The sequence below is a fragment of the Solanum verrucosum genome, unplaced genomic scaffold, assembly GCF_900185275.1.
Source record: "Solanum verrucosum unplaced genomic scaffold, falcon-dt-bn FXZP01000062.1, whole genome shotgun sequence".
Lineage (NCBI taxonomy): Eukaryota > Viridiplantae > Streptophyta > Magnoliopsida > Solanales > Solanaceae > Solanum > Solanum verrucosum.
Window position 1 is genome coordinate 6,904,110 of NW_026020477.1, and position 25,845 is coordinate 6,929,954.

The 25,845-nt window shown below is 34.2% G+C and overlaps 3 protein-coding genes across 9 annotated transcripts in view; 1 reads left to right on the forward strand and 2 right to left on the reverse strand.

The window, feature by feature from the left end:
• Positions 1-17,901, reverse strand: part of LOC125809204 (uncharacterized) — a 175,684-nt gene extending 157,783 nt beyond the window's left edge. For all 6 annotated transcript variants that reach the window (XR_007441781.1, XM_049488865.1, XM_049488866.1 and 3 more), the window contains exon 1: positions 17,894-17,901. The gene's annotated coding sequence lies outside the window, so the exon portion shown is untranslated. The remainder of the gene's footprint in view (positions 1-17,893) is intronic.
• Positions 1-25,845, forward strand: part of LOC125809198 (gamma-glutamylcyclotransferase 2-3) — a 1,073,903-nt gene that overhangs the window by 393,139 nt on the left and 654,919 nt on the right. The gene's annotated exons all lie outside the window — the stretch shown is intronic.
• On the reverse strand, positions 4,784-24,953 carry LOC125809157 (small glutamine-rich tetratricopeptide repeat-containing protein 2). 2 transcript variants are annotated; one of them, XM_049488812.1, is made up of 10 exons: positions 24,841-24,953; positions 17,591-17,808; positions 16,517-16,550; positions 13,513-13,649; positions 10,544-10,610; positions 8,765-8,864; positions 8,043-8,206; positions 5,917-5,963; positions 5,767-5,817; positions 4,784-5,321 (listed from the first exon to the last, which is right to left on the reverse strand). In XM_049488812.1, exons 1-10 carry the CDS (start codon positions 24,911-24,913, stop codon positions 4,944-4,946), a joined length of 1,269 nt encoding a protein of 422 aa, XP_049344769.1. In that variant the 5' UTR covers positions 24,914-24,953; the 3' UTR covers positions 4,784-4,943. The 2 variants fall into 2 exon arrangements, with proteins under 2 accessions (XP_049344769.1, XP_049344768.1); XM_049488811.1 differs by having other exon boundaries at positions 17,552-17,808.

The window sequence follows — 25,845 nt, forward strand, 5'->3', positions numbered from 1 at the left end:
ATTGATAAAATTAATGAAGGTGTATGTTAACCAAGAGTTTGAATGATGGAGAAGCTTTCTAGAAATTAGTTTTTTTAGGTTAAGTATAAACAAGATTGAATATATGCATTACAAATTTTTTCAACATAAAAAAAGTGAATTTGAACTAAGATTAAATAGGATTATGATGGGCTTATTATTTTAGGGAAGTGAAATTATTACCTGGTATAACAAACATGTGATATGTATTAAAGTGTTTAGCTATAGTTTAAAAAGAATTATCATATGTGGATATACTTTATAATAAATAGCAAATCTTCAGTTATACATGTATATCTTAATTACATGCATATTAAAAGGACTTATATTTTAGATTTGATTCTCCCTTCTAAACTTTCTCTCTCTAATCCCTAAATCATAAAAAAAATCTTCTTCTTTTTTTATAAATCATGATCAATAACAAAAATAAAAGTTAGATGAAGGGTCATCTTTTGATTTGTATATCACTCAATAAGAAGGTGAAAATTGCAGGCTCTATTGTTGCAGTGGCAATCGAGAAGTGAATCAAGCATCGTGATATTTTTTTAAAGTTATATTTGCATAATCCATTTTTATGATTATGTAGAAACTTGTGTTTTCACCATTACAATTGCGGATGAGATTTTTGTTCAAATCTTCTTGCAGATCACAATTTTTTTTTGCATGATGTCAGTCTTTAAATCGTGAACTCATACTGAAGCATCTACTTGATAAGAACAAGGGATAAATTCTATCAAGAGAAAAGAAGGTGTTGAACCTTCAAAGTCTTTAAAAGTGAAAAAAGAATTTGAAAAAAAAAGAGTCAATAATATTGTATTCAGTAGCAATGAAAAAAATGTCTTGAAAGAATCAGAGGAACATAAGAAGAGATATTGTATCCTCTAATAGTATATTTGTATTCACTTGTTTTCGAAAATCTTTTTGATACAATTGTATGCTTGTATATTTAATGTGTATCAATCTTTATTCACATTGTCTAACCTAGTTATATTCATGTATCAACCTTCAAAGATTTAACACATTTTTGAATGAGAAATTGTTGATTTGTATCTATATTGATATTTTGATAAATGAATACATTTGAATGAAGATACAAATACATGTATTTCATATTGTAACAGTAGGTGTATTCACTGTTTGTATATACGTTATACAATAGGTGTAATTACTGTGTATGTATTCACTGTAATAATTGGTATATTCACCATATGTGTATTCACTATATTTGAGTGATTTTCAATATGCTAACAGTATACATAATACATTCCTTGAATAACACATAAATTAATGGGAAACATATTTATCAATGAATTTCATTAACATCTATTTTGTAAATATCTATATCAATTATGACGAAGAACAACAGAGAAAATTGAACAACGAAGTATATTGTATCTCAGTTTTTGTTAAACAGATAAGAATTTCATCTAGCTAAGTGTTGAATGAATAATTTTTAGATGATAGTTTAATGATGGAAAGTCTGTGATTTTAATGGACGTGATTTAAGGACTTGCCGCTTTAAAAACATTGTTTACCATGTTTAATGCCTTAAATTTGAATATGTATACTAGTATAAACCTTAAATACAACGAAATAGCGACTTAAAAATATATTTACGTATGGTAATTAGTATATTATAGCTATTAAAATCTTCATTAACCCTTAAACTATAGTCATTTCGGTAAGTTTCTCAAAAAAATTGTCATAAGAATTGAAATAAAGAAGTACTATCAAAGTTAGAGCCGTCAATATGGGCTAGGCCGTTGTGCCAGGCTAGCCTAACCCGGAATTTGATAGGGTTGGGCTACAATTTTTAGAGCCCATTTAAGAAAAGGGCTTTTTAGCCCGGCTTGAATAAGCATGCCGATTTGTAGGGTTTGAGAAATATGAATAGGGACTGCCCGTAGGCCAAATAAAATTAATTAAAAAATAAAATAGAGTATTAAAAATAACAAGAGTCTAAACTCAAAATCAGTTTAAAGTTTGAAATATTACAATTTAAATACAAATTATGTTTATAAAATACATATTACGTAAAATAAAAATTCTCTATTATTTCTAGGAATCACTACATAGGCCGTAGCGTATGGAATATTGTCATAGTTTTTTGTGTTTTATTATGATCATTGGAAAACAATTTGGTTTATATTTTTAGTTAGCTATTTATGCTTTTACTTGAAATCAAACTTAATAAATATTATACTGATAATTTAATTTGTTGTTTGATTAACAAGTAGTAACACTAACACCATGTAATATTATCTTGTCGATATTTATGTTAATATTTTTAAATTATAATTTAATTTAAAAAATTATAAAAAAACATATTTTTACGTAAAGAGGGCTGGCCCGGCAAGCCCGTAGCCCACATACTTGTGGACTGGGCCGATCATTTTCTGGCCCACACCAAAAATAGGCTAGCCCGGCCTGACCCATCAAATTTCAAAGCCTGTATGGGCTAGCCCGGATGGTATGGGTTAGCCCATATTGACAGCTCTAATCAAAGTCTTGTGTAAAAAAAAAAATATTTGTCAAAGTAAAAGGAAGTTTTGTAAAATAGTCATAAGAGCCCGTTTGGATTAATTGGATTCAAGTAGCCTTTAATCTTCAAGTGCTAAAAAACACTTCTTCTTTTTTGGGTAACCAACAAGATTATATTAATCACCAAAGTGTAACCATTACATATCCAATAGCAAAGTCATACCCAACTTGCTATTCTAAAAAAAACAGAGACAACTAGAACAAATGAGAACTAAGCTAGCAATCTAAAACGCAAACTGATGAATGGCTTGCATAGTTTTTTGGTTGGCCCTAACACAACAAATATAAGCAATCTCCCTGGCAAGAGATTCCCAAGTTCTGCTATCCTTCTCAAAGATTTTGTGGTTCCTCTCAATCCAAATCGCATAGACATATTCAGTATACACCAACTTAAAAATTTGGGCAGTTGGAGTTTTCCCTTTTGCGGCATCAATGATTCCCAAGACATATTGGCTCCAATTGTTGTAAGGAGCTTGTACAAATTGAATCCATTGTAATAACTTGCTCCAGACCTGTTGACTGTAAGGACAACTTGTATACATATGATCTCTGGATTCAAGATGAAGTTGGCACAAAACACACTTCAGCTCTATATCTAGTCCCCATTTTTTGAGTCTATCAGCGGTGTTTAGTCTGTTTTGCGGCTGCAACCACATAGTGAAGACTGCCTTTGGCCTGGCAAAGTTTTGAAACATCAAGCACTTCCATGGAACTCTCTGTTGGGGCCAAAACAAGTGAAAGTATAGTTGCCTGATCATACTTTTGTTCTGCAAGACTGTGGGATGAAACTGTGAATAAACTTGTCTAGCCTCCAAAATTTTCTTTACTATCCAACAAGCTTGTTGGGAAATGATCACTTCTTGGAAAGGAGTTCTTTTAATATAGTAAGAATGCACCCATTTAATCCACAACTTATCTTGTTTATGCTCTAGGTCCCAACAATGTTTAGCAATAGTAGCCTTATTCCATGAGTGAAGATTAATCAAGTTGAGGCCACCTACTTTTTAAGTGTTAGAGCTTAATTATATTGGATAAAAATAATTATTTATAATTAACAAAATAACAAATTAATCAAAGCAAACTAAAAACAATAAGTTGAACAACCCCACTTTAAAAGAAATTAGCTTTAAAACTACTCTAAATTTTACCAAACACTCCAAAAAAAAAAAACTAAAATCAGTTTTTAAGCCCGTTCAAATGGACATTAAGACCATCAATGTAATTATTGGAGTGAAAGTTAGGTTGTTAAAGTCCAACATATCCACAAGATGATTATCACAAAGATGTAGATTAAGATGAAAAAGATTAAAAATATCACATTCACTAGAAGGTGCAAGTAAAACACATTGAGGATAAAATGAGAGAAAATCACTTGAGATGTGCTTACACCAATCTCTCGATACACTGGTCCATAGATATAAAATCTTAGTGAGTGAAGGTATTGAGAATAAAATGAGAGAAAATCGCTTGAGATGTGCTTACACCAATCTCTCGATATACTGGTCCATGGATATAAAATCTTAGTGAGTGAAGGTGTTAAAAAGAAATGAGTTAAACTTACGGTTACATAAATAAAAAAAATATTTTAAAAGACCCATAAATTATAATAGATTGGAATGCAACTTTAGAGAAGAAAAAACAAGGCATAATGGATGGGAAAAAAAATTATGAGGCTATGAGCGATATCAATTAAATGAATGTATTTAACTACTTCTCGTGTCAATAAAAATTATACAGAACTTTTAATGTTTCTCATTTTTATCTTTTACTTTATATAATATAGGCTTGCTATAAATTAAATGAGAAATATGATCAGTAAGAATGAAAATCAATATAAAGAGCCAATTGTGGCCTTGTGGACACAGGAGATTAGAGAACAGTTGTAAGTAAACACTACTCCCTCCATTTCAAATTGATTATCTAATTTTAACTTGACACGAAGTTTAAGAAAGTAAAAAAGATAATCTTGTGGTCTATATTCTTTTTGAAACAGACTAAAACGAAAGCAAGACAAACAACAGACGGAGTCCGCCCCTTTACCTACCACTACCCCTTTTTCCTCAAAAGAAGTATTTGAGTAGTGCAAAACATAGGCCATACTTCCATTTCCCATTAAAACCAGTACAAAAATGACATTCTGTAACTTTTTGAAAACTATATTTTCTGTCAATATAATCCTCTATATGAGATTGCAAAAACAGAAGCATCAGCAAAGCACCTAAGATTACACTGCAAACCCGAGTTTTAGATCTTTAATGTACAAATCAAGTTGAGGGAAAGATAATCAATTCAAATGCAAGAGTGCAGTTAACCATAAAAGCAACAAGTAAAAAGGACGGAGATGTTAATCAACTCGAGAATGAGGCTCTCTTAACATATATGTCTCAATTTGGTGTTGACCTTCCATTCATGTTATCCTGAGGATTCTCAGGAGGTTGAGCTCCTGAAAACATCTCCATAACAGACCTTAAGGTTCCTGTCAATTCCTCAGGCATCTGTTCACCAAAACCGAGATTGACACTCCTGGTTATTCTTATAATGGGCTCATTGGTTGAATCAGCGTTGTTGCTTCTTTCTGGCCCGTTTGGACCATGCTGCCCTTGGAATGCATCTCTTGGCATGTTCATAAACATGTTTGTCAAATCAGGGAAGCCATTTCCATCAAATGACATTGATCCAAATGGTGGAGGCATGGCATGACTTCTAGGTGCCCCAGCAGGCTGGTGATTTGAGTCTTGTCCATGGCTTGAAGAGGTTGAGCTCTGCAAAATACCCAACGAAAGAAAAATGGGATTTTTTGGCTAATGCTTACTATTGTTAATTAGATCGATGCTCACAAGTCACAATTGAGGATGGATAAATGGGCAAAGGGATTGAATTTTTAGATATGTGCAGCTGATTATATTACCACTTTGTCAGCTGACTAAACTACAGATACATGCTCCATTTTTTTTTACTTTTAAAAATAAACAAATTATTGGAATCTATTCTTTCTTTTAAACAGAAAGATTACAAGTGAGCATCAATACATTTTCGTTGTCGTTTCTCACACGAAAAATGCAGGATTAGATGGTGCTACTGCAGACAGATTATTACAGGTACAGGCTATTGAGCTCAGCACGTGATTTGGTTGTTAATTGCATACCTTGTAATTATCAACTTAATAATCTAGTAAAGTTCTTCTGTAATGCCACAATTGTCAGTTACCTGATCATTCCCCCTCCTCTGTTGCTCTTCTTTCAACTTTTGTTCTGCTACCTACAAGTTTAAAATACGAGAGTCATACTTGGGATAATACCGCAAACACCATTTTCCAGCTAATAACCTTAAAAACCACAATTAATAATAGGAACTAACCCGTATATTTTCCTTGACGGAATCATTATTAGAATCCAACTGCAATGCTTCATAAACAAGGCTTTATGTCAGAAATTGATTTCTTTTTGCGGATTAACTAGGAAGAAAATCCAAATCTTTGTATCCTGGCATAGATTATCTAAATCCCTAACATAGTTGACACTGCAGAGATAAAGTGCAAACCCTTTCACACTTCACAAGACCAATGTATAGACAGATACATTACTAAGCACCATAATATAACACATAACAATTCACAGTTGTGGAAAGTTGAAGGGAGCCTTGGCGTAAGTGGTAAAGTTGTAGTCATGTGACCAAGAGGTCACAGGTTCAAGCTGTGGAAACAGCCTCTTGTAGAAATGCAGGGTAACGTTGCTTACAATAGACCCTTGGGGTCTGGCCCTTCCCCGGACCCGCGTATAGCGGAAGCTTAGTGTACCGGGCTGTCCTTTTATTTCAAATTCACTCCAAACTAATCCCTCATAGACATAGATATCAATCGATGCCCCCAGTTTGCATGTGCAAGGAGGGTTCCAGTGCAGATTCTGACTGAAATTCTACTTTAATCCATTTAGGGGTCGTTTGGTACAAACATTGATAACGCAAGGATTCGTAACGCATGGAGGGATTATTTTTTATCAAGTGTTTAGTTCATTGCTTCCCAATTAATCTTGTGTTTGATTTAAAACTCTACAAAAAAAAAAAATCCTATTATACCCTTGTCTTATTATGAGATTGTTTATTTCATGTAATTGGGTCAAGGTAAATAAGTAGATAACCGCCGGATATTATTATTTTTTGTAGGATTTTCTATTTCATTTAACTAGTTAAGTTAAATACATGTATATAAAAAAATTGTTATTAATTTTGAGGTGTGATGTACCACTACAGAGATCCTTGATGGCACGGGTTATTTCTAACTTTTTGTTGGTCAAATATATCTTAAATTTAAGATAGATTTAAGACTGCTTAAATTGTTCAATACCTAAAGCTTATTAAAAAAACAAATAATTCAAGTGGTTAATCGACAAACTACATTGAATAAAAAAATGGAGAAAAAAATATTTGTGAAATCATCAAATTAAACTAAACGCATTTGGAGAATTAAAAAGAACATTTATAACCATTTCAATATGAATAAAAAGGAAATCAAATTACAGAAGAAATTTTGGAAAATGAATAGGGAGATAGTTTAGTCATTTAGGGGACTTATCCAAGGATTGTTAAATCTTGGATTAATTATACCTCCATTTACTAGGGATAAAATAAGACCATATATGGTGTATAACTAATCCATGCATTAAGTTAAATAAAGTAACCAAACAATGTATTAGATTGACTAAATTTTAATCCATGGACTATTCTACTATATACCGCCTACCAAACGGGTCCTTATTGGTTGGGGATGGAAGACTTAACTCACCATCTCTTGATGAAGGAAAAGGCAAGGAAGAAGAATGAAGGGAGGGTGAAGAGCATTAAACGCAGATAGTGGTTTCTCTCACTCATCTTTTCCATTCAATTCTTTAAATTGCTTCTATTTGATTTTGTTATTATGCTTTAGTGGGTACCCACAAGCATAATCATGACTGTAAAATGAACTTAAACTTTTCACTAACAAAGTAGGAGGATCCAACTGTCTTTTTGACATTTTAGCCAACGTTCCCTTTGCTTTATCAAGTACAGGACTTATATCTAACCTAATAAAAAGTGAAATCGTGCAGACAGTTCAAATACCTAAGAAGCACGATTTAAGACATTTGCAGTAATGTTAGGCGTTAGCTGAGGTTTGTGAAATCATCCTTCAAATCTACGGCTTCATCTTAAATAATATGTCAGCATATTTACTATGTATCATGGGAAGAACTTCAAATAAAATCCCATGGAAAACTGATGAAACTAACTGAAACAAAATATAGAAAATGAGGAAACAGTTAATTTCATCAGTTAAAATATAGAACTAGAAACCACACCAGTAGCCACATACCAAAGATGTTGAAGCATAAAGATGGCCATTCTCAATAAATTCAAAAATATAATGTACTCCAAAATACCAAGAAGTTTTCAAAAATTCTAAAACAAAACCAACTGAATTATTAAAAAAGAGAAAAGATTCTTGATCCAACCTTTTGTGAATCCCTTATCTATGGCATCACGGTACTTCCCTTGAGCATAATAGACAAAACCCAATCTACTATAAGCCTTGCTATAATTGGGGTTGATTGCAATAGATTTTTGGCAGTCTTGAACTGCTGCTTCATATTGGTGGATCTGGGTTAAAGCAGCTGCCCTGATACATCACAACTTCATCTTAAAATAGGCCTTTAGAGATATTCACAATGAGAAAGATTCATCTAATTGCTTTTAGAATTTTCAGAAAAAATAGAAAAAACAAATACTCCTTCCATGCCATGGTTTTTGACGGGCAATGTAGTTTAAGAATGAAAGAAAGACTATTGATACTTGTGGTCTAAAATAAGTCATAGATATTTGTGTGACTATAGATCATCTCATTAAGGGTAAAATGAAAAGTTTAAAGTTAAACTGTTACGTTTTCTAAGAAAAATTAAATATGACCTGGAGGCCAATTTTAAATATCAAATAAGCAACAAAACAATGTCTTTAAAATAAATAAACAAAAAAGGCCCAACAGGCAATGCAAAAATGCAAAACTAAATGACCGGCCCAAACAAAAATCACCAGATATGTTCTAAATATAGAAAGGTGTCATTTTTTTGGACTGACTAAAAAGAGAGGGTATCACATAAATTGGGACGGGACGGAGAAATAATATTTTTGCATGCAAAAACGATAATAAATTTCTTCCATCAATGTGATAATGACGCACCTGTTGCAATAGTAAACTGCATTATCTTCACAAAGTGCAATTGCAAAAGAATACAGCTCAATAGCATCAGGGTAAAGTTTTGACTGCATCGCTTTATTACCTATTACAAAATCACCAAAAGAAAAGAGAACTTTGAGTAAAATCTTTTTGAAAAAAAATGAACCATACCGTTGAAAGGAAATTAAACCTCTCCGCGAGAAGATGTCAACCTCAAGCACAAATTTTTGGGAATATTCATGTAAGACCCTTCTTGAAAACATTACTCTTCCCAACGATTGAGGTAGCTCAAAGCTCAATCCTCTGTCCCGTAAAATTAGGATTCAGCTGAGTGTATGGAACATGGCTGAATTAAGGTCAGAGGGAAGTTCAAGTTACTGTGAAGTGTGAAGTGTGAAGTGTGAACCAAGATTAGCTTAGCCTGAATTCAACTCAACATGATTTGCACATTTCATCCTCTAGAAATATGAACTACTAATAATTTCACGTGTTATCATGATTCAACTAGTTTGTTTTTCCTAAATATACTGGAAACTAGGCACACCTTGGAATGAAATGGGTCCAAATAGGCAAAATGAATATTGAAGTTTGATCTTTTGATAACAGTGGTACTCTGACCAACTTGCACGCACATCAATTATTCCACTCTTTACCTTCATGACCAGTACAGATATGGGGTAGCACCATCCACCCCAGCTTAAGCAGATAAGAAGAGATCACCTAATTTCTCTTATTTTTTCTCTCTTGAGGTCTTTATTCCAACTTCATAGACCGCTAAGACCATCATCTTGTGTGAAATATTGACGATTCATATAGCCAAGTGTCCATTTTGAAGTTTGAACGTAAGGGCAGGGGACTATGGACATTTCAACTATCTTGTCAAGCTGAAAGTTGAATATGGAGGGAAAATCAAGTTTAGGAAGATTGCCCGCTGCAGCAGAATATACTAAGACAAACCTTTCGCCAGGTATCTGTTTAGCACTAGACAAGGATGCCTAAATTGAAGATTGTATAATTGGAAATGAAAAGAACATGAGGCTCAGGAGGCATTCCAAGACTGGCAAATGGAAATCATATCCTAGTTCTTTGGTTAGCTAGAAGAAGCTAACAAGTTATGGAATGAAACTGATTCTTCCACTTGGAGAGCAAGGAAGGACGGTACATTTTAGGTGAAATCTTGCTACGAGGTACTGATGGCTCTGCTAATGAAAGAAGAATATTGCCCTGGAATGCAATCTTAAACCCTGTTGAACACTTATTACATTGCAGCAAAAGAAACCTGCTTAACAATGAGAACTTACGAGTTATTACTAGTGTGAAGAAATAGTTGAAATGGCAAAAAACTACTGTTGGATTTCCCTGTTTGCTGGCAAAGCTGGAGTTTATTTCTAAATCTATTTGGTGTACCATGGATGATGCCAAACATTGTGAACAAGTAATAGAATGTTACAAAGGATAGAAAATAAGACGATGCAAACAATCTGGAATATAGTGCCTTCTTGCATGTACGAAGAGAAAGAAATAGACAACGTTCTGATGAGAAGAATGAGTTAGGGCTGTAATTCTATGCTTCTATGGTTACGATTCTAGAAGTCATACATCTTTATAATATTTATCTATTTTGCTGCAAATGCAAAAATTATTTGATACTCTCTTACATTTATTAACTCATTATATAGTTAATCGAGATATAGTTTACAATACTGGAAATCTCACCACTTTGCTGTTTCATCAATAAAATATCTTTACTTTTTGAGGAGAAAAAATGTAGTTATAATATACCTTGCGATTTTAAGATCTCAGCAAGGTTGTTTCGGTTGAACATTGCACATCCAGATTTTTGCATCTCCTAAAACCGTAAAAATAAAGGCGGTAGGAAAATATCAGAGGAACAATAACTGCAATAATTATAATGAATCATGACAAGCAACACTAGCCAGTGGATGTACACAAGTAGCTGTAACAGGCTCAGTGCCAGCGCCTATTTATAAGAAATAGATTAAAAAAACTAAATTAATCAACTGAAATATGGTTTGTTGAAAGAGAGAACAATCGGGCAAAAAAGCTAAAAAGTGGGAGAATTTTGTGGAGAGACCAAGGTGGTTATTAGAATATCTTCTCCCTTCACTATTCTACTAGATTACTACTATATAGAAGTGGCTAGAAGCAGATAGCTATTCGTCGACATGCATGCTTCTAGCCGATGGTATTTTTGAAAATTCAGTACTTTCTCCGTTTTAATTTATGTGTCTTTTCTTTTTAGTTTGCTATATATTTGAAAATTACGTAAAAAGTATTATAAATCACAACAATTAACAATTTAAAATAGGTAAAAAGACCATATAAATCACAAACTAATTTAGTTACATAAAGAGTTATAAATCACAATAATTAACTTAAAAAATATTTTTAAAAGCATTGAAGAATTTAGTTAACTGTCCAAATTCCATTTGTGCCACATAAATCAGGACAAAGGGAGTAACATATATTTGACACATGCTGGCATGGCTTATGTATCCTGGTTTAATCTACATTTTGGAGAGGGGTGATAGTACATATAGGAAGGGAGTGGAGAACTAAAGATGTCAGAATGCTTTGTGGTAGCGGATTGTGGAGGAATATAATGAAAGGATGGGTAGAATTTAGTGGCAATATATCATTTAGGATAGGCGATGGGAGAAGGGTTAGCTTTAGGGGACACAAGTGGTGTGGGCATAACTTCTTGAAAACTGAATTCCCTAGCATTTATAGGGTAACATGTCAAAAGGAGCTGACAGTTCAGCAAATTTAGGGGATACAAGGTGATTCAGGAGGGATTTCCATGTTTGGGAGGTAACCGAGTTTCAAAGATAGCTAGTTTTGCTTCACAAGCAGTGTATGCCAATAGATAACCTCTATGCTTTGAGGTTGGTTTGGGGAATAGCATAGTGTTCTCTGTTAATTCTTTTTATAAAAAGCTCTTGTCACACAACAATCATGTTTTACCACGTAAATTATTATTTTTTTCAATTCATTTTCCTTTCCCTTTTCTTTATTTTCTTCTTCTCCCAGTAAAGATTCACTAATAATAACAAAGCCATATGGGCTTATACAGGAAGTAAACCAAAAAAAGAGAGATCTACAAAATATGATTCTCTCCAAAAGAGACCTAGTCCTCTATACAAACATGAACTATATGAGTGCACCAAAAGAATATAAGGGATCGATGACTACTCCTCAATTAGGCAAAGTTCATTGCCACCCCCTCAATAGCTCTCTTATTTCTCTCTTTCCAAATGATCCAATAAAAGACCAAGAGGAGTAACATTCCAAGTCTTGTGCCTTCTTCTCCTAGCTCAACTCTTCAACTGAACATTAACTCCTTCGCGGATTTCGGCATAGCCCAAGAAACACCAAAACCAACTAAAGATATTCCACCATCACATCGTGGCAATTCTGCAATGTGACAAAATATGATCCACATCCTCACTTGCCTCCTTACACAAGAAACACCACCTTCTACAAACAACCTTTCTCTTCCTAAGATTCTCCGCCATCAGCAACCCCTCTAGTCGCCAACCACATGAAGAAGCACACCTTCCTCGGTACATTAGATATCCAGACCGATTCAAATGGGAAACTATCCTCCACCCCAACCAGAAGCTTCTCATAGATGTAAAGTTATGGAACCTAGGCCTAACTCAACCCCAAAAGTCAGCTCATGAGGGGAGGTTTGTCCAAGTCCATATAAGGAGACCAATTTCCCATCCCTCTACCGATGTGGGACTTCTTAACACTCCCCGCACGCCCAGACCTCAACTGGAGCGTGAACACTTCTAAATGGGGGCCCAACATCGGTGAACAACAACTTGGAATGGGTCTGGCTCTGATACCATGTAAAGATATGGCACCTAGGCCTAACTCAACCCCAAAAGCTAGCTCATGAGGGGAGGTTTGTCCAAGTCCATATAAGGAGACCAATTTCCCATCCCTCTACCGATGTGGGACTTCTTAACAATAGAAAAATACATGATTTTTTACTTGAAATGCTCTTCTCATGTGCTGCTGGGAAGTGCAACACACTCCATGGCATGTAGGCGTAAAAAGGGGGCTCTTAGTACCAGTTTATATGAGTTCAGAGGGGTACCCAACATTGTTTAGGGTTGTACCAAAAAAAAAAAGACGACTACTTTGAGGGTATTTATGTATAGCTACTTCACAAAATTTACTTTCTTGGATAAAGAATTAAAAGTTATATTTAAGTGAAATACTTAGTGTGGAGATGAGGCCCAGGTCTTAGCCCCCTGGTGCATGAATTGATGCATCGTCTAAGCGAAGCAAATCACAACTTGTATTCTCTAGGGCATAAGTGCTCTCATGAGAGTCTTTAACAACAATGAATTCCCCCTTTTTAACATCGGTCTTTTTTTTCTGATCAAGCTTTTTTGTTTTCTTTCGTACATCATCACAGGGAAATTTTAACATCGGTCATAATGATGTCAAGCAAAGGAAGTATGAGCCCTTCATATCTAGGAAGCATTTTGCATCACACGGTGAACAGAAAATACTTTGATGTCAATTCTTGAATAAAATATACCATTTATGAAGTATTGTTCACAGATTACACCACAAGGTTGAGAACAGAAAAAGGGAAAAAAAAACAGGTGTGAGATGAAATGCTGTGCTTCCTTAACCAATTCCAACGTGTACAGAATACTCATGCATCACAGTTGTAGAACCGTGAAGAAAATAACTTATGTGTCAGTATATACCTCCAAAGCAGTATGGAATATCCTCGATGCTTTATCCAACTGAGCCTGATCGTCGTTTCCATCTGGCAAGCTTCTGAAATAGTGAGTTTTTTCAAGAGCATCAAAAAACTGCCCAAAGAGCTCATCTTTGGATATACCTGCAAAGAATGATAAACAACAAGAGTCGATTAGCATAAAGAAAGAGACTAGGGCAAACAGGAAAGAGGCAGTTCTACCAGCCACTGCCACAAACATATGTTGTGAGAGAAAAAAATATAGAAGGCAAAACAAGGTTTAAAACATATGGATGACGTATTTGGTTCAACAAAGAAAATGGCACAAGAAAATGCATCTAAAAAAGTAACAGTAACAGAACAAAAGACTACAGGAAAAGCAAGTGACACGCACTTGCTGTTCTTTGCAACCATGTCAGCAACCTACATGTATGCCATTTGAACAAAAGGCCCCACTTCCACATTCAAAAGAGAGGTTGGAAAATAGCTAGACTTGTGTAGCCTAGAAGAATGATTTTGTTACATCTAATAATCAATAAACTAAACCTCAATCCCAACAAGCAGAGAATACTCTATACGAATCTACTATACATATTCCGCTTTAGTCTACCTATTTCATTTCAATACTAAAAAAATTGTTTATATCGAAAATCAGGGATTCTCCAAACATAGCTAACCAGACATCTATCTGAACTAACTTCTCTGATTTTATTGAAGACATGGAATTAGTGGGCCTGGAGTTGTTAGGGGAAAAGATTACTTGGAAAAAAGGAGATAGACAAAATATTACTGCTTGGTTGGACAAATTCCTCGTATCAGAAGAATGGGATGCCAGATTCAGGAACATCAGACAGTCTATTTTACAAAGGATGACTTCTGACCACTCTCCACTAATGATTCAATGTGGGGATTGGGAGACAACCAGCGCTCCTACTTCAAGTTTGAAAACAGGTGGCTGCATACAGAAGGGTTCAATGAGAGGGTTGGGCTCTTTCAATTTCAGTGGTAGCCCTGATTATATTTTGGTGGCTAAACTGAAAGCTCTGAAAGCTAAATTGAAGTAGTGGAGTAAGACAAGTCAGGGAAATCTACGTATTCAGAAACAAATGGTTCTTTCCCAGCTTGCTAAACTGGAGGAAATACAGGAACATAGAGCTCTACAGGAATAAGAGACGGCTTCTAGAATGGCTCTTACTATGGAGTTCGAAGATATAGCCAGCGCTTAGCAAGGAAGAGATTGTCAGGAGACAAGATCCAGGGCAACCTGGCTATAACATGGGGAGAGAAACACGTTAGGGGGTGTTTGGATTAGCTTTTTTTGAGTAGCTTATAAGCTAAAAGCCATAAGTTGGGAGTAGCCAACTTTTGGCTTTTAGCTTATTTTTAGACATTTTAAGCCTAAAAGAAAGTGCTTAAAAACACTTTTTGTCTTTCCCAAACACCTTCAGTAAATGGAAAATTTATCCTTGACCTTATTTTCATGGTTCGCAATAATATACTGAATTACTGTGAAACTATGTGAAAAATAAAAGAGGCAACTAGATTTAAGGTATTACTTCCTATGTCCCATTTTATATGGCACACTGATCTTATTAGTTTGTCCCAAAGAAAATATAATATTTAGAAATAATTTAATTTTAAACTTTCCATTTACTGTTAATGAGATGAGATAATATATAGCAACACAAATGTCTATGATGTATTGAGGCCACAATTTTCAAAATGTCTTTCTTTCCTTCTTAAAAAAAATTCAGTCAGACATCGTCACATAAATTGAGACCGGAAGAGTAATAAACTCATTGCCAATAGAAATGACTACAGTTTTTATTGGCAAAAAGTTTAGAAAAGAGTGTTACTATAAACACAACAAATAATCATTAGGTATAAACAAATTGAAACTAGGCAAAATATAGATGCAAAAAGTACACGAACCAATTTAAACTTAAGAATTGGATGCAAACATGTACATTTTAAAAAAAAAAACAGTTAGTAGTTCTTTAAATTAGTTCTCTAGTTTCTTGTTCCTGATCACTAACAAGTTCATTAACAACGTTTTGTTAACAAAAGCTCTATTGCTTTGCCAACTATATTAATTGCCAAGTGTTGCCCTCTTAAAGACAGACCCATGGTGATGAAGTGTAGGTCTAAGTGGCTTGGTGCTTGCACAAAACAGCCATCTAAGCAAGGTGGTGTGTCTAAATTGGGCCTCACAAAACTTCAGAGTTTAAGTGTGCTTCAAGCGAGCATTTAATGACACTGAGTCTAGTGGTGAATCTAGGATTTGAAGGTTATGGGTGCTCACTTCCTTTAACATAGAGTTGCTTGCCAAGAAGGATTTCCTTCTAAAAGCTTACTAGTATTTTTATAGTTTAGTTAGTAAATGAAATACTAAAAATAGAGAAGTGGAAAAATAATAAATTGGAAAAAAAAGAGTAAGCAAATAGCAGTGAAAAAGGTATAAAAAGAAGAGTAAAATGTAAGAAAAAATTTCAGTTTGCCCTTTTTTTCAATAAAAAAAGACTTTGGTTGTTACTAGGATTTGAACCCTCACACTCACGGGTATCAACGCAAACTTTAACTTCAGCTTGAGAACCAAAGCACCCATCAACCGTTTTTGTTAATGGGTGCTCACGAATACATTATATGAAATTTTCAATATTTTCTATATACATATCCAAAATTTCCGTCGGGGTCAATGGGTGCTCGAGCACCCGATACCGTATACGTGGATCCGCCCCTGACACTGACGATGACAGCACAAACATATAAACAAGAAATATTTAAAGTAAGATGGTTAAATGTGGTATACTAGTCAAAATAAGAATCTGAGGACAATATACAGATCCCTTCAATGAGAAACCTATAATTAGGAGCTAAGTTGTACAGACTCTTCACTTGATGCTGCACCCATGTCGGATTCTCCAAAAATTCACTACTTTTGGAGAATCCGACACGCACACATTGACATTTCTGAAGAGTCCGAGCAACATAAATTTGGAGTTTAGCCTTACCAAAAGTGTGAGCTTCTTTTGTCCTATCTTCGGCCTGATAAAAGAAATAGAATGTGTTAAGAGTTAAATGCTGCACAAAAAATGTCGAAAGTAAAAAGCAACCACATACCAATAGTTCAATTAAATTGGTAGGACGAAAAGGAGATTAACGGTAGCTAATGTTTGACCTAAATAAATTACAAAAATGACTGGCAACAGATATTGTTACGGTAAGTCCTCTTTCGTGGCTGTACTATCAAGCACACAGTCCTCCAGATGTAAGCATTTGACAATCATTTCCATGCTAGATTGTACCAACCCCATCCTTAAAAAGAAAACTATTTCGAGCAAAGATTGTCTAGGGACAAAATTTCGCGTGAACTTTCATCAACAACAACATACCCAGTGACTTTTCATCCAGAATTTGAATTTATCCATAAAATTCTCTGGCATCAAGCACACAGTTTCTAACCAATAGAACTACTTTACATCATTGTTCAAACATATGACAGTAATGTAATGATAAATTTATAAAGTGCCTATTTTTTAGGCTGTATTTTGATGCTTAAGTACCATGGTCAAGCACAAGTATAAGAGTTGAGACACCCCGAACACGATATCCACAGAGGACAATCTTGTGGACCTCTTTATTTCAACAGAGAGATTTACTGATACGACTATTATTAGATGTAAAGGTGCATAGTAAACTTTACTACTTATTAGATGCCCTGGAATGTGACTTAACGATCATGGTCATGCCCCAAATATCTCAATTTTTCCCAACCATGAAGGAAAACTATTATTGTGTTAACAGTAATGAAAATAAGAGAAAATGTGGATGTAGACAACACAATAGATTTAACCTCACAGGTTTATAGCTGATAGGCCACCATATAGAAAAGAGAAAGCAAACATGCTGATATAAGGAATAGAAACTGGACCTAAAATACATGAAATAAGGGGAAACTATCCAAAAGAATCAAGCTGAGAAGATTAACAGATGAAATTAAGGAAATAAAACATCAAAAAGAAGGGGGTAGGAATAAGAGGAGGAACCAGCAAATGTGATCCATCTGCATCTATAGCTTCTACAACCTTTTGCCCTGAAGATGTACAAGGAGCATTTGACGAAGATACATCATGCCTAAGATCTACATTTATTTGGCTTTGGTCAACTGCTTCCCCTGAACTGAATATGTCCACTAATGAATCTGAACTTGAGGCATGAGATGAAGGATCAATCTTAAAAGCCTCTGATAGACATTGCTTAGCAACTTCAAGTCCTTCGTCATCAACTCCTGCAGCAGGTTCCACTATGAAACAAGAGAGACATTGTCAGTAAATGCAAAATTGATATACTAAGACTTGAGGAGACTTCCAAACTGACAGAACAAACACCAGAACAACAAACATGATTAAGAGAAACAAGAAAGCAACATGCGCCAAATAATATAATATTTAAATGCTTTATTAAGGCATTGAGGAATAGATTTAGTATTTCCCAATTCTGCTGCCCAGTCAAGCAGTCTAGTCTAACCTGCCAACTGAGTTTTGCTTCAATAAATGTATTTGGAATCCCTAAGGGCACGGCACACGTTAGTGCTCATCTAGTACTTCTGTATGGAACCCTCACCTATTAGAGCAAATAACTTGGTCTGGCATAAGAGTTCAAAGCCAAAACTGGTCTCTTGTTCCTAAAAGGCTAAAACTAAGTTGTACGATCTCTCACTCTTACATCCTGACTTCATTTATTCTTTCCAAAACATTTTTTTATGTATAGAGTAATCTGGTTATCTTTCATAATAATAAGAGAAATTGATCTGGCAGAACTGTCTGAATGTTCAAAACAGGGCTACATACAAGTCAAACAGAGCAGCTTGGTGAGTCGAACCCCCAACCTCAAACTTGGAGGCACAAGGTGCTTTCCACTTGAGCTACCTCTCGTCCCTTTTCATTAATCTCTTCACAATAAATACTTGTCAAAATCACGAGGATTTCATTGGAAAAGAAGAATTAGCAACAGATACTACTACATCAAAAAGAAGGAAATAAAATGTCCAACTTTACGTTACACAAGCTGGACTAAGGGTGGCAACGGAACCGGGAGGTTCCGGTTCCGGTTCCGGTCCGTTACCGGTTCCGTCTCGGTTCCGGATAGTGCCGGTTAATTCCGGACTTGTTCCGGTCCGGGAGGGGTAACGGGACGGAAACCGGGATTTTACCGGTCCGTCCCGGTCCGGTTAGTCCCGGTTCCGTCCCGGTCCGGTTCCGGTCCGGTTCGGAACTTTTTTTTTTTTTTTTTTTTTTAAATCTGAAAATTTAAAAAATAGCCGTTGAGAGCCGTTGGGCAACGGGTTTTGGGCCCCACCAACGGCTCTTTCACCCCATAACCCCCCATTACACCTCCCTACCCCCCAAACTTTTTTTAATACCCCAAACTTCTTAAAACTACATTTTCAACCTTTTTTTTAACTATAAATTCCCCTAATCTTTCATTCTTTTCACTCACAAAAAATATCTTATAATCTCTCTACTCTCTAGTCTCTACTCTCTAAATTCTCTTATTCTCGACTTCTCGTTAAAATTACGAATTTGAACTTTGGAAATTGGAGCTTCAAAATTCAACTTTCAATTTTCGCCTTCCGGTCATACACGTCTACTTTTTTAAGTAGACGTTTGGTACATTCGTTCCAACTCACTTTTCATTTAGTTATTTATTTGTTTACATTTAATTATTTATTTTGTGAGTAATTAATCTCTAGTCTCTACTTATTTAGTTGTTTATTTGTTTAAAACTTTGCTAATCATTTTCGTATTATATATAATTTGCTCACTTTTTATATTTTGAATATGGATTTTGGAAAAAACATTATTGAAAAGGGTAAAACAACCATAGTTAATTCGTTCACTAATTTATCTAGCTCAAAATCCAAGAAAAATAAAAAAACCGGTAGTACTTCTCAATCTAAAACTAAAAAAACTTCTCAATTAAGAATAAATACGGATGATTATACGCATGTTGATGAAACTGTTTTTAATATTGATAGAAATAGTGGATTAGATCCTTATCATGAACATTTACAAAGAAGATTTGGTAATTTTGAAGAGGAATTACCTGAAGATGATGAACATGATGTTAATGATTATGTTGATAGTTTTGATAATAATGTTGATGAATATGATGATGATGAAACTGAGCCACCGTCGGCTACTAGTCCCCCTCCCAATCCCTCTTCCCCGGCTCCCGCTCCCTTTCGTTGTCCTGCTCCCATTCCCCCCGTGCATCCTAGGACTAAGGTAGAACGCGCTAAAAAATCAGTTGTGTGGCAATTTATGACTCAGAATGAAGATAAAACACAAGCTATTTGTAATAAATGTAAACATAGAATGAATCATAAAACTGTAGGAAAACAGGGTGGGACGGGACATTTGAGTAATCATTTAATGTCATGTTGTAAAAATGAATTTTTGCATGCTAAAGCTGTAGCCGAAGCTAAAAAAAATGGTACCACCCTTCCTGAAAATGTAGGAGTAGATGGCTCTAATATGGTCCAAACACAATTAAATCCTTCTAATGTTTCTGGTTCTAGTATACAACGGTCATATAGTAGAGAAAAAGATCTTGAAGAATTAGCTAAAATGATTGTTGTTATGGGTTTGTCATTTAGTTTTGCTGAAAATCCCGATTTTATTCATTATATTCAAATTGTGTATAATCCACATTTTAAAGGTTTTACTAGAAATACAATTAAAAAGGCTATCTTTGATTATCAAGCTCAACATTTTCAATATCTTCGTTGTTTATTTTATTATAACAATTGTAAAATAGCTATTACTTCTGATATGGGCCATAGTGTAAATGGTAATGATTATTTCACAATTACTGCGCATTGGATTGATGAAAATTGGACTTTGCAAAAAAGAATTTTAGGTTATAAATGTTGTGAAATGCATAAAACCGGTAGTTATATAGCTCAAACAATTATAGATGTTTTGCAAAACTATGGAATTTGTGATAAAATAAGTAGTGTCACATTAGATAATGCTTCTAATAATAGTAATGCTGTTGAAATACTAAAACCGTCTCTTTGCCCTATTTATATTGATGGTTTTCATATTAGGTGTGCTGCACACATATATAATTTGATTGTTAGAGATGGTATAGCAATATATGACGATGGTTGCACAAAAGTTGAAACTGCATGTCATTTTATTTTTAAATGTCAAGTTAAGTCTAGACGTAGAGATTTTGAAAATCGTTGTCGTGAATTTAATCTTCCACCTAGAAAAATTCCAAAATCAGTGTGTACAAGATGGAATTCTTTATTTGAAATGCTTGAAGTTGCTTATGAATATAGAAAACCTTTACAAATGGTTTGGAATGCTCATAATTCAAATATGACATATAGACTTGATGATAATGATTGGAATGACATAAAAGAACTTATAGAATTCTTAAAAGTTTTTTATTTAACTACAAAAAAAATATCTGCACTTTATTATCCAACTATTTGCTCTGTTTTACCTAATATTTGTGCTATTTCTAATAAATTTTATAAATTTAAAAATAAACCAAGATTTGAACAATCTGTTAAGAAAATGATTGAAAAATTTTAAAAATATTTTATTCCTATTCCTCAAATTTATTTAACTGCTTGTTTGTTAAACCCACATTACAAAGATGAAGGTGCAGCACGAATGGTTGATAAAATATATTTTAATTTGGGTATTGATAGTGAAGATGATGAAACACCTAGTTGTCAAGATGTTAAAGATAGTATAAAATTTGAAGCTAGAAAATTGTACGACTTGTATAATAATTCTAATATAAGGAATGTAGTACATAACGAAGAGCCTCAAAGTTCTAGGAGTAGATATAATAATGAAGATGAAATTGATGATATGATAGATTGTATTATTGAACTTTCTCATAATGATAGAAATGATTTTGATGCATATATTAATCAAAATACAGAACCTACTACTATTGATCTTCTAGAATGGTGGAGCAATCGCGGCAAAGGATTTCCAAAACTACAACCGGTTGCTCGAGATGTGTTAGCTATTCAAGCATCTTCAGTAGCTTCGGAAGGCGCTTTTAGTGCAGCAAGATTTCAAATTGGAGAGCATAGATATTCATTAGCAGCAGATAGCTTGGAGATATCCGTACTATTTAGAGATTGGATTAATGGCGAGAGAAGGAGTTATGGTCGTCCACCTCTACCGACCAAATTTGAAAATGACGTTGATGAAATAATGCTAGATTTTAGTGATGACGGCATTGATGCAATGGAAGAACTAGCTAATCAACCAATTCCAGAGCATGTTACTAGAGAAATGTTAAATGATTTAAAAAAAGATTTCCTTGGTAGCATGAACTATTAAATTTAAATGTCTATTAGTATGAGTATAATAATTCGAGGTCTAATTCAAACAGAACCCTTCCTAGAAGGTGGCTGTGTAGATTAGATTTTTTAATACTCTACTAATATTTTGTAACTCAACTTGTACTATTTAATTAATATTAATAAAAGTATAGGCTATTCGCCTTAATTTTTTTTTATTATTGTCTTCAAAAGTTTAAATTTAACTTTTAATGTGTGAAATTTAAACTTTTATAGTTTTAAAGTTTTAAATTTTCAAATTTTTAAAGTGTGAAATTTAAACTTTTATAGTTTTAAAGTTTGAATTTAAATTTTCAAACTTTTAAAATTTAAACTTTAAAGTGTGAAATTTAAATTTTTATAATTTTATAGTTTTAAAGTTTATAATTCAAATTTAAAATTTCTAACTTTTAAAGTGTGAATTGTGAAATTTAAACTTTTTATAGTTTTAAAGTTTGAAATTTGAATTTAAATTTTCAAACTTTTAAAGGGTGAAATTTAAACTTTTATAGTTTTAAAGTTTGAATTTAAATTTTCAAAGTTTTAAATTGTGAAATTTAAACTTTTATACTTTTAAAAGTTTGAAAGTTTGTATTTAAAACTTTAAAAGTATAAATTTTTAAGTGTAATATTCCTAATTTTTTAATTTTAATAAAAAAATATAATTTATAACGGTTGGACCCGGTTTCCGGTCCGGTCCGGTCCAGTCCGTTACCGGTCCGGGACGGGTTCGGGTATTTTTTTCCGGAATTACCGGTTCCGGTCCGTCCCGGTTCCGGTTCGGTTCCGGCCCGTGGTGCCCGGTTCCGTTCCGGTTCCGGAACGTCCCGGTCCGGTAGTTCCGTTACCGGTTCCGTTGCCACCCTTAAGCTGGACTAACAGAAACATCTTTTTAACTCACATAAATGATCCCAGATGTTTGAGCTAAGTTGTTACTTGTTACTTTGTTCGAAATATTCCAATTTTCTTGACTCCAGTCTCCACCCTATAGCATAAGATTGGTTTGGTGATAAACTGGTTCCTACATTCATTAGCAACCAAATTACGGCCATCACTCAAGCCTCCAGTGATTGTGTTAGGGCCATTTTATGGAAAAAGACCTATTGCTTTCCCCCACTACTCCACATTTCCAAGAATTCTTTCGTTTGACCTCCACCATCTATTCTTTCCAGCCCAAAACGATAACTATTTTGAAGAATGTTGTGGGATTTTGGAAACGTCATTGGGACGTCATTGGGAAGTGACGAGATGGTTTGTTGGTTTGTGAAGGGATTATAGAAGAGGAAAGAATATGAGGATGTGAACTGGTGCGAAAGAGGGCAGGTTGAATATGTGTACTGATGGATATTTTCTTTTAGGATCACATTCCAAATTTACAATATTCAACGTTTATTTATTTAGCTAAGGTCTCAAACTTGGATGATGGATCAATGCTACTTTGATCAGGATGGATCAATGTAATTAGTAAAAGGAGGCTTAAACAAGGCAGGGAAGTGCAGAGGATGTAGCGGTAGGGTAGGAGATAGGTATGGTGGTTGTAAATGCTAAAAGATAAAGGTCGGGGGAAGTGGGTACCATGACCAAAGGCTGGATGAGGAAAACATGGTGGTATGGCTGATCAGATTTAGACTGCGGGATGAGAGGCGGCAGCCTGATGGTTGTGAAACATGACTAGTTTCTTTTTCACTTTAAGTTTCTCCTTATCCTTGCTTTTTCTATGATTCCCTCTAAGTTTGGTGTGTTCTTATAAATCACTTAGTAAGTAGCATGTTCATTTTTGGCTTATCCTTTTAGCCTACAATCTTGTTTTTCCCCACTTTTTAATCCTTGATGCTCAGATTCAACTAGACGTCAGGATGCAGAACCTATTGTTTGTAAGAATCATTCAAGGGTGTGGCGTAGTGGTCAATGAAGTAGGTTGAACATCATGAGGTTTTGGGTTCACATCCCAACAAAGACAAAACACTAGATGATTTCTTTCCATTTGTTCTAACATTGGTGGACAAAGTACTTATGGCCGGTGTGAGGTGCCAGGTATCCCGTGGAATTAGTCAAGGTGCGCACAAGCTGGCCTAGACACCATGATTATCAAAAAAAAAAAAAAGGAATCACCTACAACACCAACTCCACGCCATAGGGATACAATCAAAATTGTAATTTAGCTGATAAACTGAGAATTGAAATGTGATATACTTGCCTAACAACTCTCCGTGCAGCGTTCTAAATGCTAAAGATAGGCAGCCGAAAGTTCCCATTTGCAGTTCTGTTCAATCCTTTGTAGGTTACTCATTCTCAAAAGTAAACAATGCCTTCTAACCATTGGTTCTAGAACCACATCAACTGCCATAGGCAAGACCCAAATGTTGCACCCATGTGTGTCCAACACCTAAATACTCCTACTTCTAATATACTTTTTGAAGAATAGCTTTCCTTGTGTCACTTAAAATTCTCATGCTCAACTCCCTTTAAACCTACTGGGCATAAGAGATGGTAAGCAGGCCCAAAACCAACCAATTACCATATACGAGAAACTAATGCTTCACTGATGAGTTTCAGATCTAAACTGAATATGCTGAGAAGATCAACTTGTACCAATTAACACAAAAGTCTACCCTAAAGTAACTCTTACCGTATGAAGTTTTAGTTTCCCGTTCTAATCCTGATCTCCTAAAAGAAATAGAGATAATTAATCAGCACGTTGGATACATTTTGCAGTGCACTAGCATAATTAATCATCTCTGTCTTTAGTATAGTAAGCCGATAAATTGATTTCATTTTATAAAATAAACTGTTCATCGCTGATTTAGCTTAACACTATGTGTGGGAATTCTGAATAGCACACTCTGTAAAGCTCATTTCTGTTTAATCAGTACACAATTCTAATCTATAGACTGCGAAAAAATGTGTATAGATCCATCAGAGAGAAGAGAAATATATAGGTAGAGAATTGGCAGAACTTACCAGAATCAAGGAAGCGCAAGAAGGAGAGAACTATACGACGCGAGAGAGGAGAATCCGTCTTCAGCTTCGCCATTGACGGAGGTGACCAACGCGTGGCTTTTTATGAATCTGGTCCTCTTTATATGGCGAAATGCACAAATTATCCTCTTTTATTTACTCTAATAATTTAATTAAAGTGCACTAGTTTTAGGTCTAATTCGTTTATACAATATTTATCATTCAGATTCACTCTCATAAGACCTTGTTTGACTAAGTGACTAAACATTATCCATTTTATGAGATATTTTTCTAAATAGTAAATAGTGTTTTTTTTATAAAAAAAAAAATATTGAAAAAATAGTCAAATGACCCCAAATCTATTATCTAATTTTCAACTATTCACTTATATTTTATGGGAATCTTATTACCTTCTTAAACTATTTTAAAACGTTAACACCCTAAAACTAGACATTCACATTCTTAACATGCAATGATAAACACGCGCTCAGATATATATAATGATTTTTATATTTATAGGTCATTCTTTAATTTTTACTAGTATAGTTCCCGTGTGATGCGCGGGACATTTAGGGAAAAAATATTATTTATGTTTATTCATATTAATTTATATTTCATGAACATTCATAAAAAGGATGGAAAGAAAAATCATTTTTATATTTAAAAATATCGTAAGATCTTGTGTTGTATACAATAAGATTCAGATTTTGTTGATGAATTCATATAATTTTCTTAATAAATGATTTTGTAAACTATTCATTAATTCTAGACTAAGATTATCAAGTAAAACTATAACAAATTCCAATCTAAAAACAATACACCACACAAAGATAAAATGCTCACTCAATTATTTGTAGAAAGAGCATTACTTACGTATCTAATAAAAAAGGTATAATTTTAATTTTATATTGAACCTCCACTTAATTACCATTTGTCGTATCTTAATTTTAAGTGTAATAAGCAATTACATTTTCCTTTTCTTTTGCTTTTTCAATAAAACTTTGAGTT

Bases quoted from the DNA above. Each gene is read 5' to 3' on its own strand.
- LOC125809157 (XM_049488811.1), bottom strand. From the start codon at position 24,913: ATGGCGAAGCTGAAGACGGATTCTCCTCTCTCGCGTCGTATAGTTCTC. The intron at 16,551-17,551 runs GTTCCTCCTCTT...TTCTTTTATCAG, and splicing joins CAGATGGATCACATTTGCTG to GCCGAAGATAGGACAAAAGA. The intron at 8,207-8,764 runs GTGCGTCATTAT...GTGATGTATCAG, and splicing joins GCAGTTTACTATTGCAACAG to GGCAGCTGCTTTAACCCAGA.